This window comes from Lissotriton helveticus, chromosome 3_2 (genome assembly GCF_964261635.1).
Source record: "Lissotriton helveticus chromosome 3_2, aLisHel1.1, whole genome shotgun sequence".
In the NCBI taxonomy this organism is placed as follows: Eukaryota; Metazoa; Chordata; class Amphibia; order Caudata; family Salamandridae; genus Lissotriton; species Lissotriton helveticus.
In genome coordinates this window covers 388,855,289-388,871,651 of record NC_136062.1, presented here as the reverse complement: position 1 = coordinate 388,871,651, position 16,363 = coordinate 388,855,289, and the positions used below count along the sequence as shown (strand labels likewise).

At 47.0% G+C, this 16,363-nt stretch overlaps 1 protein-coding gene across 22 annotated transcripts in view; it reads right to left on the bottom strand.

Annotated features, from left to right (window-relative positions):
- PPFIA1 (PPFI scaffold protein A1) overlaps nt 1-16,363 on the bottom strand; it is an 807,831-nt gene that overhangs the window by 337,667 nt on the left and 453,801 nt on the right. For 12 of the 22 annotated variants that reach the window (XM_078684274.1, XM_078684276.1, XM_078684283.1 and 9 more), the window contains one exon: nt 10,120-10,209. The exons of 6 other annotated variants lie outside the window; for them this stretch is intronic. In XM_078684274.1, coding sequence (XP_078540400.1) covers nt 10,120-10,209 — 90 coding nt within the window. Of the gene's footprint in view, nt 1-9,416; nt 9,447-10,119; nt 10,210-16,363 lie in introns of all 22 variants that reach the window. 4 more of the 22 variants (XM_078684281.1, XM_078684286.1, XM_078684297.1 and 1 more) reach the window with 1 other exon arrangement.

The following is a 16,363-nucleotide window of genomic DNA, read 5'->3' as shown; positions in this document are numbered from 1 at the left end:
CTCCTTCCGGAGGAAGCCGTTGACGTTCCGTAGATCCAAGATAGGACGCAGGCCTCCTTTGTCCTTCTTGGGCACCAGAAAGTAGTGGGAGTAGCAACCACACCCTACTTCTGGCCCAGGAACGCGCTCGATGGCCCCCTTGGCCAAGAGGGCCGTAACTTCCTCCTGCAGAAGTGTCAAGTGGTCCCCCGACACACGGTGGTTCAGCGGTGGCATGGCTGTAGGAGTGGACTCGAAGGGGAGGGAGTAGCCCCTTCGGACGAGCTGCAGCACCCACCTGTCCGATGTTATCGCGCGCCAGCGGGAGTGGTGATGGCGAACCCTGCCACCCACTGGCGTCACGTGAGCCCGAAAGCTCGGACTAGGAAGGCTTGGATGCAGCAGCGGAGGGAGGTGTGGACTGACCTCGCCGCTGCCCTCTACCGCCACCACGGCGGAAACCACGGCCGCCACCGCGCTGGGGAGCGTTCTGCGGCACGTGGCTGGCAGCACGTGTGGGACCGCCCCTCCCTTGGCCACGAAAGGGGCGAAACGAACCCGTCTGCTGGCGCTGGGTCGAAAGACCCAAGGACTTGGCCGTGACCCTGGAGTCCTTGAAGCGCTCCAGCGCGTGGTCCGCCTTGTCACCAAACAGGCGACTGCCATCAAATGGCATGTCCATGAGGGCATTCTGGACGTCTGGCGAGAAGTTGGCAGATCTCAGCCAAGCATGGCGACGAATCGCCACCGTCGTGGACATAGCCCGTCCCAGCGAGTCGGTCGTGTCAAGACCACACCGGATCGAGTACCGCGCCGCATCCCGGCCTTCAACCAAGGCCCGGGTGAGCTTGTCCCGCACTTCCTGGGGGCATTGCGGCAAACACTCCTCGACCGTATCCCACAGGGAGTGGGTGTAGCGGCCCAAGAGGCACGCGGTATTACAAGACCGCAGTCCAGCGCTCAAAGAGGAAAAGACCTTTTTACCAAATTGGTCATACCGCTTTGATTCCCGATCGGGCGGAGCCGACGGGAATGCGGACTGTGAAGTGGAGGCCTGGATCACCAGACTCTCCGGGGAGGGATGGGTGGATAGGAAGGCAGGGTCGTCCGAGCACGGACGGTGACGCCTGGCAACATTCCGGTCAACCGGTGCACCGGAAGCGGGCCTGGACCAGGTGCCCAAAAGGACATCCGTCAGGGCCTCATTAAACGGCAGCAGAGGCTCCTGAGGGCATGACTGCGGTTTAAACACTTCGGTCAGAATGTTCGGTTTGACCTTCGCGACGGGGAGCTCAAGGCTCAAGGCCTTGGCAGCCCTCATCAGGACCACCGAATAGGCAGCCCCTGCCTCAGACGCCACAGGGGTCGGGGAGACAAACCCAGGGTTGGGCGACTCGTCCAGACCACTGGCATCACCCAGATCACCTACCCAGTCCACATCATACTGGCAGGCACGGGATAAAGGGTCCTCAGACCCCTCCCAACCCTCTCCATACTCGTCCTCATCGTCGTATTCTGGATCGACGATATAGACTTCGGGGTCAATGGGCCCCATCGGCGCCGGATCCGGCGTCGGACGACGCCGGTCCGACTCCGCGTCAGGAGTCAGAGGAGGAATGGGGGTGGCGCCGCGTGGCGTCGGCGCCGGGGACCCGACGCCGGCCGGAACCGACGGCGGAGTCACTGCACCGCGCGGAGGCGGTACCACGGGTTGGCCCAAAGGAACCGACGCCGGAGAGGCCGGTAGACCAGCCGGCGACGAACCTGAGGGGCCCAGCGGCGCCGGGGCCGGAGCCGACGGCGGAGCCGGGGCCGGAGCACCCGACGGCGCCGGGGCAGGAGCACCCGAACCGCTCGGGCCCCCAGACGGGACAGACTGGCCCGCAGGCGCCGTAGGCCCCGCAGGAGGAGACCTCGCCCTCATAGCCTGGAGGAACTCCTCGCGCGACGCGCCTTCCCCAGGGACCGACGGGTAGGGGGCAGTCGGCGACCCACGCGGGGCCGCGGGGGTGGGGCCACCCGAGCCCCCGGCCGCATCACGCGGGCGTCGGGGTGAGTCGGGGGTGCGATGACGACGCCCCGACTTCTTACGCTTACCTGACGAACCGGAGGAATGGTGGCGACTCCCGGAGCGCTCATGGCGGCTCCGCGATCGTTCCCTCGACCGCTCCCTCGACCTCCGACCGGACCGGGACCGCTCTCGACGCGGGGCCGACACTCGGAGCTCGAGAAGCTTGCGGGACCGCTCCCGCCTAGCTTTACCAGTCAAGGCCCGACAGTCGACGCAGGACTCCACGTCGTGGTCCGCGCCCAGACACCGGAGGCAGAGTCGATGGTGGTCGGTGACCGACATCAGGCAGTCGCACTCGTCGCAACTCTTGAAACCGGGCATCCTACCGGCACCGTAGAAGATTAAGTAGTTAACAAAACACTTGGTCAAAAGACCGGAGTACTGCTCTTCGGATCTGCGCTAACTGGCGCGGAAAAAAGAAGAACTGACGTCAGCGCGCGGAGGCGGCGTCTATATACTCCAGCGACGTCATCACGCCGCACGACGCCGACGACGCGGAGCCGCAGGGGACGCCTGCAGACGACGCCTACCGACGCGCAGGGGTACTGCTACGCAAAAGTTTCCGGATCCAGACTGCCGCCTGGGGATATTCTAAGGTAAGGAATCTAATACTAACCTGTTTCTTTCAGATGATACACATGCTTTACTTACTACCGCCTTCTAGTGTTAGGGCCGATATGTGCAAGTTGCTTTTTTTTTTTTTAAGAAGTTTTTCCGAATCATGAGACAGAGTGACTCCTCCTCTTCGGGACTATGCACATGGGCATTTACTCCATTGTTAGATTGTTTGCCCGCAAGCGGGTGAGATGGAGTGAAAGTAAGCATCTGTAAAGAGATGTCCATGCAAAGGAAATTGTGTAAAAGTACTACACCAGCCACAGGTGTTGGCGGAGGAGGAGGGTGCATGTAAATCTACAACAGTACATACTGTGCACAGATGCTTACAGGGTAAGTAACAATCCTTTTGATGCATGTGTGTCTGTAGATACACATTCTTTGCACAGACTGTAAAGCAGTCCCTCTCCAAACGCGGTGGCTATCCTGTGTGTGTTGCAGTTGTATGAAAGGGAATACATAGAACTGTCTGTTTTACAATGGCTTGTAGGTGTGCTGAAACGTCCACACAAAAATACTTTGTTGAAGTTTGTGGTGTAGACCCAGTATCTGCCTTGAGGTGGAAAAGCATAGGCAAATATCGCTGACTAGTTCATTCATATGGCATTGCCTTAGGATAGCGAGTATGGAGGCGAAGCTTGGGCATTTTGCATTTTCTACAGTTGCAAATAGTTCCATTTTGTGGAAACCCCCACATATGAAAGTATGGGAGAAGAACTTGTGGGTGGAGTTCCAACTCGTGGACTTGTTGCTGCATCCTTCTGAGAAGGAAGGCAAAGTGATTGTCCATCGCTGGGAGGTGTTCAGCCAGCAGATGGATGTTGTGATGTATTCTCCAACACAAAATTGTCTGAAATAGGTGCGATGACTGTAGAGAGTGTCACTCACCACTCCCCCCATGTTTTTTGTAAATAATATATGATTGCCATGTTGCTCATCCGGACTAAGACAACTTTTCCTGTCAGGTGAGTTAGAAATGCTAGGTGAAAAGCTTGTAACTCGAGGTAGTTGATGTGAAGACCCTGGTGACTAGTATCCCAGAGTTCCTGAACTTGAGATCCTGAAGGTGAGTGCCCCACCTTGTAAGGGTTGCGTCCGCTGTGAGAATGATTTGGGAACAGGGAATTAAATAGCCGCGCTTTTGGCAACTTATGCATTTCCACCACTGAGGAGAGCGAGGAGTGCTGGTGTCCACTAACTGTAGATCCTGTAGCGGACCTTATAATTGAGACCATTGTCTTGCCAGACATTCTTGCAGCGGTCTTATAGGTAGTTGAGCATGTGGTACTATGGCTGTGCAAGATGACATCATGCATAGAAGTCTCATAACTGTTTGGACTGTTATGTGTTGGCTGGTTTGAAACTGGTTTCAATGATTGGATGTTTTGCACTCTGGCCACATTTGGGTACTCGAACCCCAATTGTGTGCCAAGTTAGGCCCCTAGGTATGGTTGTACCTGTAAGGGCTGAAAGGTGTGATTTCTGTATGTTAACAGAAAATCTCAACTGATGTAGGAGATGTAGAGTAGTTTGAGTGTGTTGCTGATACAGAAGAGGAGTACTGGCTTTGACCGTCTAGGAGAAGACGTGAGTTTTTCGTCTGCGCAGATCTGCTGCTAATATTAGACATTTGGTAAACACTCTTGGTGCGGTGGTGACTCCAAATGGAAGAACTTTTAACTGATAATACTTTCCAGCTATTACAAATCTGTGGTATTTGCGATGAGCTGGGTGGATTGGAATGTGGAAGCATCCTGTAAGTCTAGTGCAAACATAAAGTTGCCTATTTGAAACAGTTGAATCATATCTTTAAGAGTGACCATGTGGAAGTGTTCTGATAGGATGTAGTGATTTAAGGGCCTGAGATCAACGTACGCCGTAGGGAGACATTTCGTGGGAATTCAAAAGTAGAGGGAGTAAGCCCCTGTGCCTTGATGTTGAAGAGGGACGGGCTCTAAGGCTCCTTTGACTAAGAGTCTCCACTTCTTGTTTGAGCAGAGTTTGATGTTCTATAGAGAGATTATCCCTGCGAGATGGAATGTTTGGAGGTGTGGTAGTGAGCTTTAGACTGTAACCAGGCTCAATCACCCATTGATCTGAGGTTATGGTTTTCCTGGTGGGGAAGTACTACTGTAGTCTTCCCCCGACCAGTGTTAAGTGATCGGGGAATGTGGAGAGTGCCACTGCTTGGAGGTGAAGGGGACAGACCGTGCTGAGGCACTCCACACTCCTGCCTCTAACTTATGAAATTATTTCTTCTGTAATTACCCTGGTAGTATCCCATGGAGGGGACGTTTGCTGTTGATTGTAAGAGGAGGTATAGGCATCTGGTGGTGTTGTTTTAGCTCCTTGGTTGTAAAAGGGACGTCAAAAGGAGACATTGGGTGAATGGATTTGTAGTACCCCATTGATGTAGCTACCTCATTGTCTTTTTTCATCTTTTTTAATGCTTGGTATGCCTGATGACCAAATAGATGTTCTTTATCAAAAGGTACATTTAAAAAAGTTTGTTGTACTTCTGGTTTAAAACTAAAAGAGTTACGTAGCCAAGCATGTCTAATCAACAAAACACTGGCGTTGATCCCTCTGGCAGCTGTGTTGGCTGAATCCAAGGCATATTTAATTAATTTGTTGGAGATTAGTTGCCCCTCATTGATTAGTTTCATGACCCTTTATCATATGTTCCTCAGGGAGGAGTTCCTCCATTTCATCTCAGTGTGCCCTGTCATATTGTGCTACCAGGGCTTGAGTGTTAAAAATCTGCCAATGATTGGAGGATTGAATGGCAACTCGTTTCCCTGAAGCATCAATAAATTCAGATACCTTATCAGGTGGCGGAGCATCTGCTGAGGATTAGGAATTAGTTTTTTTTATGAGCATTGGATACATTTAAGGAGTCTTGAGAGAGTTGCCCTTTGATGAAAATAGGGTCTGTTGGTGAAGGCTTATACCTGAGGTATTGACAAGCCCTTTGGGTATTGGATAATGTTTCAAAAAGAAAATCCTCTTCAACAGGGTCTTTGTGTAGGGGAACCTGGTGATAAGCTGCGGCCAAACTGATGAGGTCCTGAAAATATGAAGTATCATCAGAGGGTTATGGTCTAGCTGGGTAAAGATCTGGGTCGGTATCACCCGGGGATCAACATCATAATTATCCCAGGGAACCGTGGGCTGTGGATATAATTCCTGTCCTCCCCACTGGTCATTCATAGGACACTGTGGAGTACCTTGTGGTGTAAAGTCATCTAGGTCACCCTGTGAATTATGTGGTGAAGTGGGTGGAGGAGGCAATAAAAGTGGTGTAGGAAGATGAGGATGTAAGGGACGTGTTGCAATGTTCTTTTTAGCAGGTACTGGGAGATATATTGCCTCCTCACAGGAAAGCTGGCGTTTAGATGATTTAGGAGCAGAGTGGAGTGGTTGGGCTAAATACGGCCAATGTTAGGTGTTATGTGTAGTTTTTTCTACTTCGAATCAAGCCGTTCCTGCATGACCTGGAGGATGGGTTCTGGAGGCAGCTTTGAAGTGGAAGTCAACGTTTTTGGTGCAGAGGCAGGCTGCTTTATTGGGTTTAAAGTATTTGGAGCCGAAGGTGGGGCCCCTGCTTGGTCGGAGCCGAAGAAACAGATGGGTGGCTCAGTGCGGATTCTGTTTGACTCTGTGTGGGCGCCTGTTGCTTCGGTACTGGGCCAGAGTTTGGGGTGTCCAAAGTAGGTGATCAGTGCATACCATGGTCTTTTGGCAGTAGCGGCACAGGAGCCAAAGTATTGGTAGAAAGGAAATATTTTTGAGGATGAGGAACAGGGTCGGTTGTACTCGCTGTCTGCTGGCCCGTAGGGAGATTTTGAATTTGAAGTCCGGACTCGAGGTCAGAAGCAGAACCAGAAATGTAATCATGAATAAAAAAGGCCTCCTCCACAGCAGAGGCTCTAGTGTTTCTTCAATTTTACTGCACTGCATTTCTTTGCAACAGGCCCATCGGTCCCAAAGTTTCTTTTTTGAACAAAAAGATCGACAGACCTCACAGTCCGCCTCACGGTGATCAGGATACAGACATAGGTCGCAAACCTGGTGGAGGTCGGTTCTCAGTACTTGGAGTGACAGCAGGGGCAAAATAGGAATGAAGTTTGTGCCATTAGCAGCATATTCTTGATCAAAGCTCCATAAACAAAGAGTAAGCCAGGGTAGTAGCATATCGAAGCGACAGGCGATAATTGTTTGATTTTCCAGACGCAAGGATGGAAATCGCAACCAAAACAATACTGATGAGGATGGGAATGAATAGCAACCCAAAAGGAACCGAAAGCAGTCTGGAACTGTAGCGCTACAAAACACATCTGAACCAGATGGGGAAAGAAAATAATCCAACAATGACTATGCCTTTGCGCCTTATCACCAACAAGAGGACTCACTCTGTCTCATGGCTCAAAATACTTCTTTGAAGAAAAACAACTTGCACACATCTAGACCCAACACTAGATGGCAGAAGTATACAAAGCATGTGTATCTACAGGCACACATGCCCCGAACGCTCTTTTTCTCCTATGCCTTGCTTTTTCTCACAGAACCCCCCAAAGAGCGGATTGTCCACCAAATGGTCTTTGGTATGATCGATGTAAAAACTGAGTACTCTTTTGGGTCCAAATCATGGAGTCTCTCCACCTCTATCCAACTGATGTTTACACGATGAGGAAACAGTCTTCAGTGCCAGCAGACATGGGGACAGCTGATCCAATAAGAGACGCCAGCTAAGTCCACGACCCCACTCTGCCCTGCTTGTTGCAACACCACATGGCTATGGTGTTGCAACAAGCAACGCCTCCAACGGAGACTAGAGTCCTCTGATCTCGAACTCTGCCAGATGACCACCTCAGCCCAGCAGGGAAGGCGCTTGTCACCACTGCGAAGGTCTCTCTCTGATCCAATTGCGGTTAACTTGAGGTCCTTCACAGTGTCCTCTGAAACCTGGAGACAATCCACAAGTTCCCTTGGTGTTGAGCCCACTGAGATTACAAATCCCACTGCAGAGCCTATAAAGGCCATTTGGCGTGATCCAGAAGCATAGATGCAGGAGGCCAACAGTCCCACTGAGACTCAAGAATGAGGATGAAACATCAAGACCACAGCCCAAATGTTCTGGACATATTATTCCAAAGAGAAGGCTTGTAATTTCATCATATCCAGGATAGCGCTGATGAAAATGGAGCCTCTGTAAAAGAATCAGGTGTGACTTCGGCACTTTGATCATGAGCTCAAACACGAAGTAGATTTGCCACCATCTGGAAGTGGTCTACAACTGAGACGTCAAGGTAGGGGGAAGACTGACACTCCCGACTACCAAAAGTACGCTGCGACCAGGGCCATCACCTTTCTGAACACCTGAGGGACACTGGTCAGGGCAAAAAAAGGAGCATGGCAGATTGAAAATTCTTGAGGCCCCCTTCCGACCACAGGTAGAGTCTGTGGGCCTTCAGGATGGAGACATGGAAATAGGCATACAGCAAACTCTGCCTCCAGGACAGAAAATACCTGGGCTAGTATGAGCATCCTGAATTTTTCCTACTGTAGGTAGAAGTTTGTGTTGTAGGTTTAAAGTAGGATGAAGGCCTCCATCCTTCGTTGGCACTAGGAAATAATGGGAGTAACAACTAGATCAGATTTCTGAGGCAGGGTACTCTGCATGGCTCCTTTCTCCAAAAACGTCTGGCGTTCGTAAAGCAAAACAGAAATTATTTCCTCCAAAAGCTGCTTTGATGTAGGTGGAAAAGACAAGGGGACAGAAAGACATAGCTCCTATCGACTTTCTGCTTGACCCACCTGTTGGATGTTACCGCTTAGCACTAGTGGACAAAATGAGAGATCCTGCCTCCAACGAATGGTCACCAGCCGCCAAGTGTAAATTGAAGAGGCTTGGAGGCTGCTGCCGGAAGGGCTGTGGCCCGAGAAATCGGTCGCCTATCTTGACCTGAGTGTTGCCTACTAAATTCCCTCTTTGCCTACTCAGATAGGAATGTTGAAGTGGTGGGTCTAGATGTTGTCTGAAAGCAAAGACACTAGCAATGCCTCGAAAGAGGAAAATCGTTCTGATACTGCCTTGCTTTTGTGGAAAGGCAGAGCGAGGGCACAACTGCACTGCTTTCTTTAAAGCGTCCATGACCACAAGTGAGGCTTGAACGTCAACTGATGAACAGTGGATTTTCAGAAGTGAACAGCAACAAAAATATTTTAGAATTGTAATCTGTTGAAAAGTAACTCATTGCAATTACATATATATAATTTATTGTAAGAGATAATTTTGCTAATTTGTGTACATAGTCACATGTAGGGAAGCTGACACTATCGAAAATTATAGGGGCATGGCAATGGGGGGCAATTTGTGTTATCCGTTAGGAGTCGATCGCCTTTCTTCAGGGAGCCAGAATTTTATTGTGCATTTAGTAAATTGATAATCATAGGGTAGAGAAGCTCTAACGAACTTATCGAAAAATATATCACTGATGTATCAAAATGCAATAACTAAAATTGACAACCTCTAAACACTCTACAAAGCAGATAAATACTGCAAATTTCCTTTCGTCATAAAGAAAAGATAAAACAGACTTAAAATAATTACACATGCATCAAAATAAGATCATCAAATCCACACATTACTGTATATGTATTTGCAAGGGAAGCATGCAGACAGGCATACTGGACAAACATCATTTTCATAAAAAATGTGTAAGGAACATGTAGGGTCTAAAGACTTTACCTTTCTACGATGTTTCCTTAAATCACTAGGCTGACAGATGCATGCAAAGAAAAGATTAGAAGAAAGCATATTTATTGTGCACTCTAGCACAACATATCCATAAATGTTGACATAGCACCACAAACATCATAAGTCATGTGAAGTAGAAAATAGCTTGAAATATCTGCAAGCTCACAATATATTTGAAGTGTCACAAAAAGTAATGTTTATGTTAGTACCTTCCATGCAAGCATTAGCTGGTAGCAAATAGTGAACAGATACCACAACAGGTCATAGCAACTATCACAATGCATACTTGCCACCATGGAGAGAGGAAGTTTGACGTTAGGTTAAAACACAACAGTATGAAAAGGAGTCTCAGCACCTGCAGCACAGCCAGTGAAGCACATTCAAAGTACCGTTTAGACCCTTCAAGGGCATACAAGTTTTACTAAATACTGGGGTTGTCGCTGATTTAGGGACTTTGTAACACAGAGAATGAAGGATTCTCCTTCAAGTATGACAAGTGAATTAGCAATCCGTCCAGACTTCTGATTTGCTACTTTGTACCTGGGTCTTTCAATGTGACACAATGACATTTCAGACATGTCTGATTATTCAGTCCCAAAACATTATCCTGCAAATTATAAGGCAATTGCATTTTCTAAATTATCTGAAAGTTTAATTCACATTTTCTGAAAACCCAGCTTCAAGTGTTCTTTACCTGAGAAGGCTGTGAAGAATCGCTATATGTTGGGGTAGAACTGGGAGGGGAGCTGGATGAATAAACTACAGACTGGTGGGTAATAGAGGTCTGGAATAAAAAACGAATATAGCGATGGATGGTAAAATAATAATGAAAATGGATTAAACTTACTGAAACAAAAAAGCAAAACATATGATAGAAATATAGGAGAACAGATGAAGCAAAAGAAAAATGATGATTATTGTCGGCCATGGAAAGGATGAAATACTATGTATGATTTATAGGTCAATAAAATGATCAACTGAATGCATAACATACACAAAGATGAACTAAATAAAAAGAGAACCATTAAAAATGAAAAAACAGCGCATGTGTGCAAGGACAGAAGGTAATTGGAACAGTAGGCAAACCAATATGCAATACACTAGCTAACAATATAAGAAAATACATTTAACAAATATGTGCATTCCGTGAACTGTCTGGACTAACATCCATCTAACATACTGAACAAAATCCAAATACAGTGGTCTGTGAATTGAAAGTGCAGGAATGAATAACAGGTCTATGTCGACATGACGTCATCTGGTAGAAGGCTTGAGCTTTGAAATTTTGCAATACCCAAAAACAAATATATTACGAATCACTACACTAAATAGAAAATATAAATTGTGGGGAAATGGGGTTTATTATATAGTGTTACTGTGCAAACTCACGGTCTAATACAGTACTAACCCCTTCAGGACCAATGAGGTTTTGTTTTTTAAACTTTAAGCTCAAACCTGTGTAGCTGTGGCCCAGAACAGTCAAGCTTACATAATAGAACAGGTGTAAAGCATTTAAACAGCATCAAAACATTTGCAGGAGAAAGGAATGAGACACAAATGAAATCTGACACTAATTTATAAACAGACTAGAGTTTTATATATTTTTAGACACTAAAAAGGATCTACTGGAGGGTCTCAGAGATACAGAATTTACACAGTATACTAACTCACAGCTATTTACTTAAACGTGAAAAGCATGGCTAATACAAAGAATTTAACACTTCACTTAAAAACCTTTTCAAGAAAAACTCGTATGTATCAATGCAAGTTATTTAGAGTTACCTTAGGTGACCAACTCCGGAAAGGAGCCAGTCAGGGGGACCAGCAAGATCCACAAAAATAGTTACCTCATAGAAAAAAGCAATTTCCAGTCCAGTTCCAGCATCAGTGGCTTCTTGCCTTTGATTTTTATTGATCCGTCCTGGTGTAAGGGATACAGGATGCTGTAGATGCTCAAGGAGGCTGAAGATGCTGTGCAGTAGACAGGAGTCTTCCTGGGGCTACGCGTATGCCCACAGGCTAGGTAAGGTGAGGTAAGGCGATCCTGGCCACAGGGGACAACGTCCCATAAAGTCCTCTCAAGATACGTAGAAGTCCGGTAGCCAGTGGACTGCTATTCGACCAGCACAGCTGTCTAAGTGGTACCCTTCTTTTGAAGGTAACTAGCCTCCTGGGTGACCGAGCTGCACTCAATGCCTCTCCTGGGACCATCAAATTCAGGGACAACTTTTGAGCACCAACTTGTCCCAGCAGGGTTCTTCAGCTGTTGGGAACCTGTGCAGGGAACAGGAGGTCAGCCAACTGACCCTTGGAGTCTCTTGCTTCAGCTGGCTCAGGAGTCTACTTCTCCACGAGCAGGACACATTAGACAGTCCTTTACTAGCCACCAGGTACAGCAAGTGCAGTAACCGTCAGTGCAGCAAGGTACTCTTTCGGTCCTCTTCTCCAGCCCTGTGAGATCACAGTTGTGGGTGCCAGGGGTGTCCCTTTTATGCACAGAAAGTGCCCTTAGAGGAGGTTACATTCACTAGCCGATAAGCTAGCAGAGTTCTTCCCGTTAGGGTTCCAGAGGGTCTGAATGTTGGCAGGATGGACCATCTCTGACTCGATAGACAGGAGGAGCGGTCACCTCCTGAACTTGCACTACAAAAGGCACTAACTCGGCTCACACACAAAGAACTTCACACTAGACTATTGTGCCACAAACAAGACTGGGACCAGGGCAGGAGACAGGAAATTAGAGACAGCTCTGTAGGGAAAACTCCAGAAGCTTCTCCCACTTCAAAGCTGCCCCCAGGCAGAAATAACAGAGACCATCAAACCCATCTCTTCAGTACAACTCCTGTACCTGTGAATACTACGCAAAAATGACACCCTGCTGCTTGAGGCCTGCCTTGCTTGCTAAGTAGTAAGACTGGAAATGCATCCTTCATCCCAGGATTATGTGTCAGCTGACCTCCTGTTAGAAATACAGGTACATAACAAGCTCCAGAGGTTCCCATGCAATTAGCAGCTGACCTCATGCCTGTACCTACCCGTGCCCTGCCGGCCTGTGTGGGAGCGAGTTCCTGATCCCAAAGGGGTGCCTCCCAGGTCCTGGACCCTTTGTGAGGTATTAGTTGATTTTCTCCTTAAAGAAAAGGAGAAATGTTCAAGTTTTGGGCTCTGCGCAACCAGGCCCATTCGTGCCAAGATCTAGCCACCAGTGCCAACAGACAATGTGAGGCTCCGGTGCACTGACACTTCATGCTACAGCAAGCGATGACTGGCAAAGCAAATCTGCACTTAGCGATAGAGCATCAACAGACCGCGGTGACCATCAATGTGAATCTCCATGAACGACCGTCCACAAAAGCCAACAGGACTTTCGAGCTGCAGGGATCAACGTATGTGACGCCCAATCTGCTCTTTTGGCTACCGCAAAGACCATCCGCGACACTCTCCAATGCTCCTTGCAGCCCTCTACACCGTGAACCTGGACTGGACTTTAGAAGACAACATATTCAGTGGGGCTAACCTGGTCCCTGTAACAGGTACACACTACATAATAGTCAGCCTGTACTTGTGACTTTCATTTGGTCTGGCTGGACCAGATAACCGCAAGTGACGCTTTGTGCTTTTAGGCGTTAGATTTACTTTAAATCTTTAAAATTGCATATCTCTGGTTCTACTGATTGAATTGATATTTTGGTGTCAAAGAATTTATTAAATGTGGTTCTATTTTTCTAAATAAGTGGATTTTTCTTGTGTTCTGTTTTTACTTATTGACGTTTAAGTGCTGCATAAATACTTTACACATTGCCTCGTAGTTTAGCCTAATTGCTTTTGTGCCAAGTTTCCAGAGGATTAAGGGCTACACACGCACTGGAAGACTATTTGGCAATTAGCTTCCCTCCTCTGTCCCCAATGCCAGCCTGTTTACCTACACAATAGGGCAGACCATCCCACGCGTCCTTGCTACTTGCCCTTCTAAGGTGACTACCCCTTTAAAGCTTGCCTTTTGGGCCCACACACCGTGTGGGTTCCAGACCGGAGGAGGTAAGAACTCGTCCTGTGACAGGCTATTATTGCTGCCTTTCCTGGGAGAAGTTCACATCTCCCCAGGACGGCAGAAGGCTGTCTCATGGCTAGCCTCAAGAAATGGCCACTAGAAGACTGGGTAACAGCAGCAATATGGGCTTAATGTAACATGTTGTTTGATACCAGGAAGTACCAGCTATATTAGTCCTGTGCAAAAGTCAGCATGGACCAGTTGTCAGCATGTACTTCCCAATGGGGCAAGTACATGCTCACCTAGTACTAAATACAATTGCGGGTTTGTACTGCCAAAAAATGTTAAACACAAGTTCTACTTTTTAAAAAAAATATGTTTCACCCTGCCTTAGGACTCGAGAGGCCTGGAGTAGGGTCAACTTACACACATTAGCAAAGGAGTTTGTTCTTTGCTATTGCTCTAAATGGCAAATTCGAATTGGCAGTATAAACCTGCCCTGCCAGTCTGCAGTGGCACACTCTGCAGCACTTGTTGTACTACCCTTGGTAGGATAATGTAAAACATCGCTCAGTCACTAACTTGCAGATCCTGGGTACTTCTGATAATATATGCTAGGGAATTACAAGTAAGTTAGGCTAAAGCAATGGTATATGCCAATCAACCGTGTGCCTTTTGCATTTCAAAGCAATTACACCAGTGTCTAGTTGTCAAAATGGGGCGAAAGAATTGGGTTGAAAACTTGCAGAAAGTTTGTTTCCTCACAAACATTCAATATAAAAACATATGACTGACTTATTTCATTATTATTTTACATGTCGTCATTTTTAGCAAGGCTTAACTGATCTTTTGACTTTTATACTTTGTGTAAAGAAAAAAAAAGCGAATAAAGCATGGAGCAAACAGAAACTCTCACAAAGTTTCTTACAAAAACGTTCTAAAACCAGACTATATACTATGAAACAAACCTAAGCATCTAAATTATTCCATACACACGTGCATTTTCTGAATCCTCAAATATGTCTGAAACACAAGTGACTAACTCCTAAGTCATGCATTCACATGTAGCTACTTGAACTTAATTCAAATATAGCACAAACACACAAATTCATTGTTTTTTCACGCAAAGAAGCTAATTCAGTCATTGTATTGCAAAGAGCAACTTGAGACATGCCGAGGAACTGCCTGAAAACTCTTGCCCTAAGGACTTTTGGGCTCCGCTCTCAGTGGATCTACTTACAAATCCTGATGTACAATAGTTGCTGTAATCTAATGTTCTAGTTGTGTCTATTCTTGGGACTGCCATGTGCTGTAATACTGTAAATTGTGAGGAGATGCTCCGTTGGCGTCACAATACTTTTTTCTAGTGCCATGGGGAACAATGGGTTAAGGGAGGTGGGAGTTCCGTTGGTTATTTTTTGCTTTATGGAACAAACAAGCAAACACGATGATTCTATATGCCTGTTTCGGCCTTTTGCATGAGGACCTGCTGTGTACTATACAAGCTCCTCAATAAACAAATATAAACAAATTTGATACTAGCTATCAAGAAAGCTCGAAAAAAAAAAAAAAAAAAAGCTAATTCATGTGAAAATGTCACTTACATAAAACTAGGCTGAACAATCTTCTAGGGAAAAGAAAATAATGGCAAATAAAGCCACACTTGCACCACCGGCCTAGAAATGAAAATAAACAGTGCATCTTGAAGGAGGCACCCAGCTCAAGTATTCCATGATGCACTGTAGTGCTAACCAAGGTGCAGCAGTTGAATATCAGTTACTTAGCTCCAGCATTCCTGGGCTGTCATACTTCAAAGATTTACATACTTTAATTATTCCTCACTGTCCTGGATGATGACAAACAATTCAAGTATTTCAGTTTATGAGACTGAATACTGGACAAGTAAGATTACAAGGAGTCAGATTTTTGTTAAGGTTTTCTAAGGTAAGAAACCTCTCCGACACCCAGGACAATGACTGACACACCAGGACCGATACTCAAGAGTCCTTGGCTCGGGGGCTGAAGTAAAAGCCATGAAGCGATTGTAATCAAGATAGATCTAACAAAAGGAGCCCCTGCATAGGAGTCAACAACTTCGGCGGTCCACAACAGACTGTGGTGCGAATCTCATTCAACAGCGAGCGATCAAGGGAGGGGAATACTGGTACTCCCGACACCGAAGATGATCAAAGCCATCATCTTTGAGTGGTGGCATCACAGGTGAGGGGTGGCGGTGACCGAGGAGCTCGGCCCTGCGATCTGCCGGGTGCTTGGTACTCCCCTACCCCACTCCACCTTATCCGGTTACATGGTGAGACCAAGATGCCCGTCCGCTAAATACTCCTCTCCTGATCTTATCTTGAAATTCAGGGAACTTGATGCCCCCATCCTCCTCCTGCCGGTTACGGGATGCCGCCTAATTACCAGAGCGCACGCCAGGTTACAGGAAATGGGCACATTAATACCAGAGCCTGCACTCACACGTAAGAGAGCACTCTGTATGTTATCTGCTCGTAAGAAGCTGGAGAGACCCGGGCAAGAAGCTCTCATGACTGGATTAAATCATGCCCATTGCCCTACCTCATTGCTCTCCTTTGTGTGTGTTAAAGGGGTTGCCACACTACTCAGCTGTATGACAGTTTGGCCTATAATCCTGCTCATGGGTCTAGACCGAACAGGATTTCTGGCTAACAGGTAGAACTATTACTAACTTTTGTGGGGGTTTTGTCTGAAAAGAGACATAGGACTTCACCCTTTAAAGTCACCATAGAGATAATGAAAAAAGACCAGCCAACATAGTTTAATCAGCAATTGAAAGAGGACTTACCCAACACACTACCTGAAAGTGTAGAAAGTGATAAAGGACTATCCCCCAGGACTAACCATCAGTAGCAAAAGAAGCAGCCATCTTGAACTACCCTCAAGAACAATCACTGGAATTAAACGT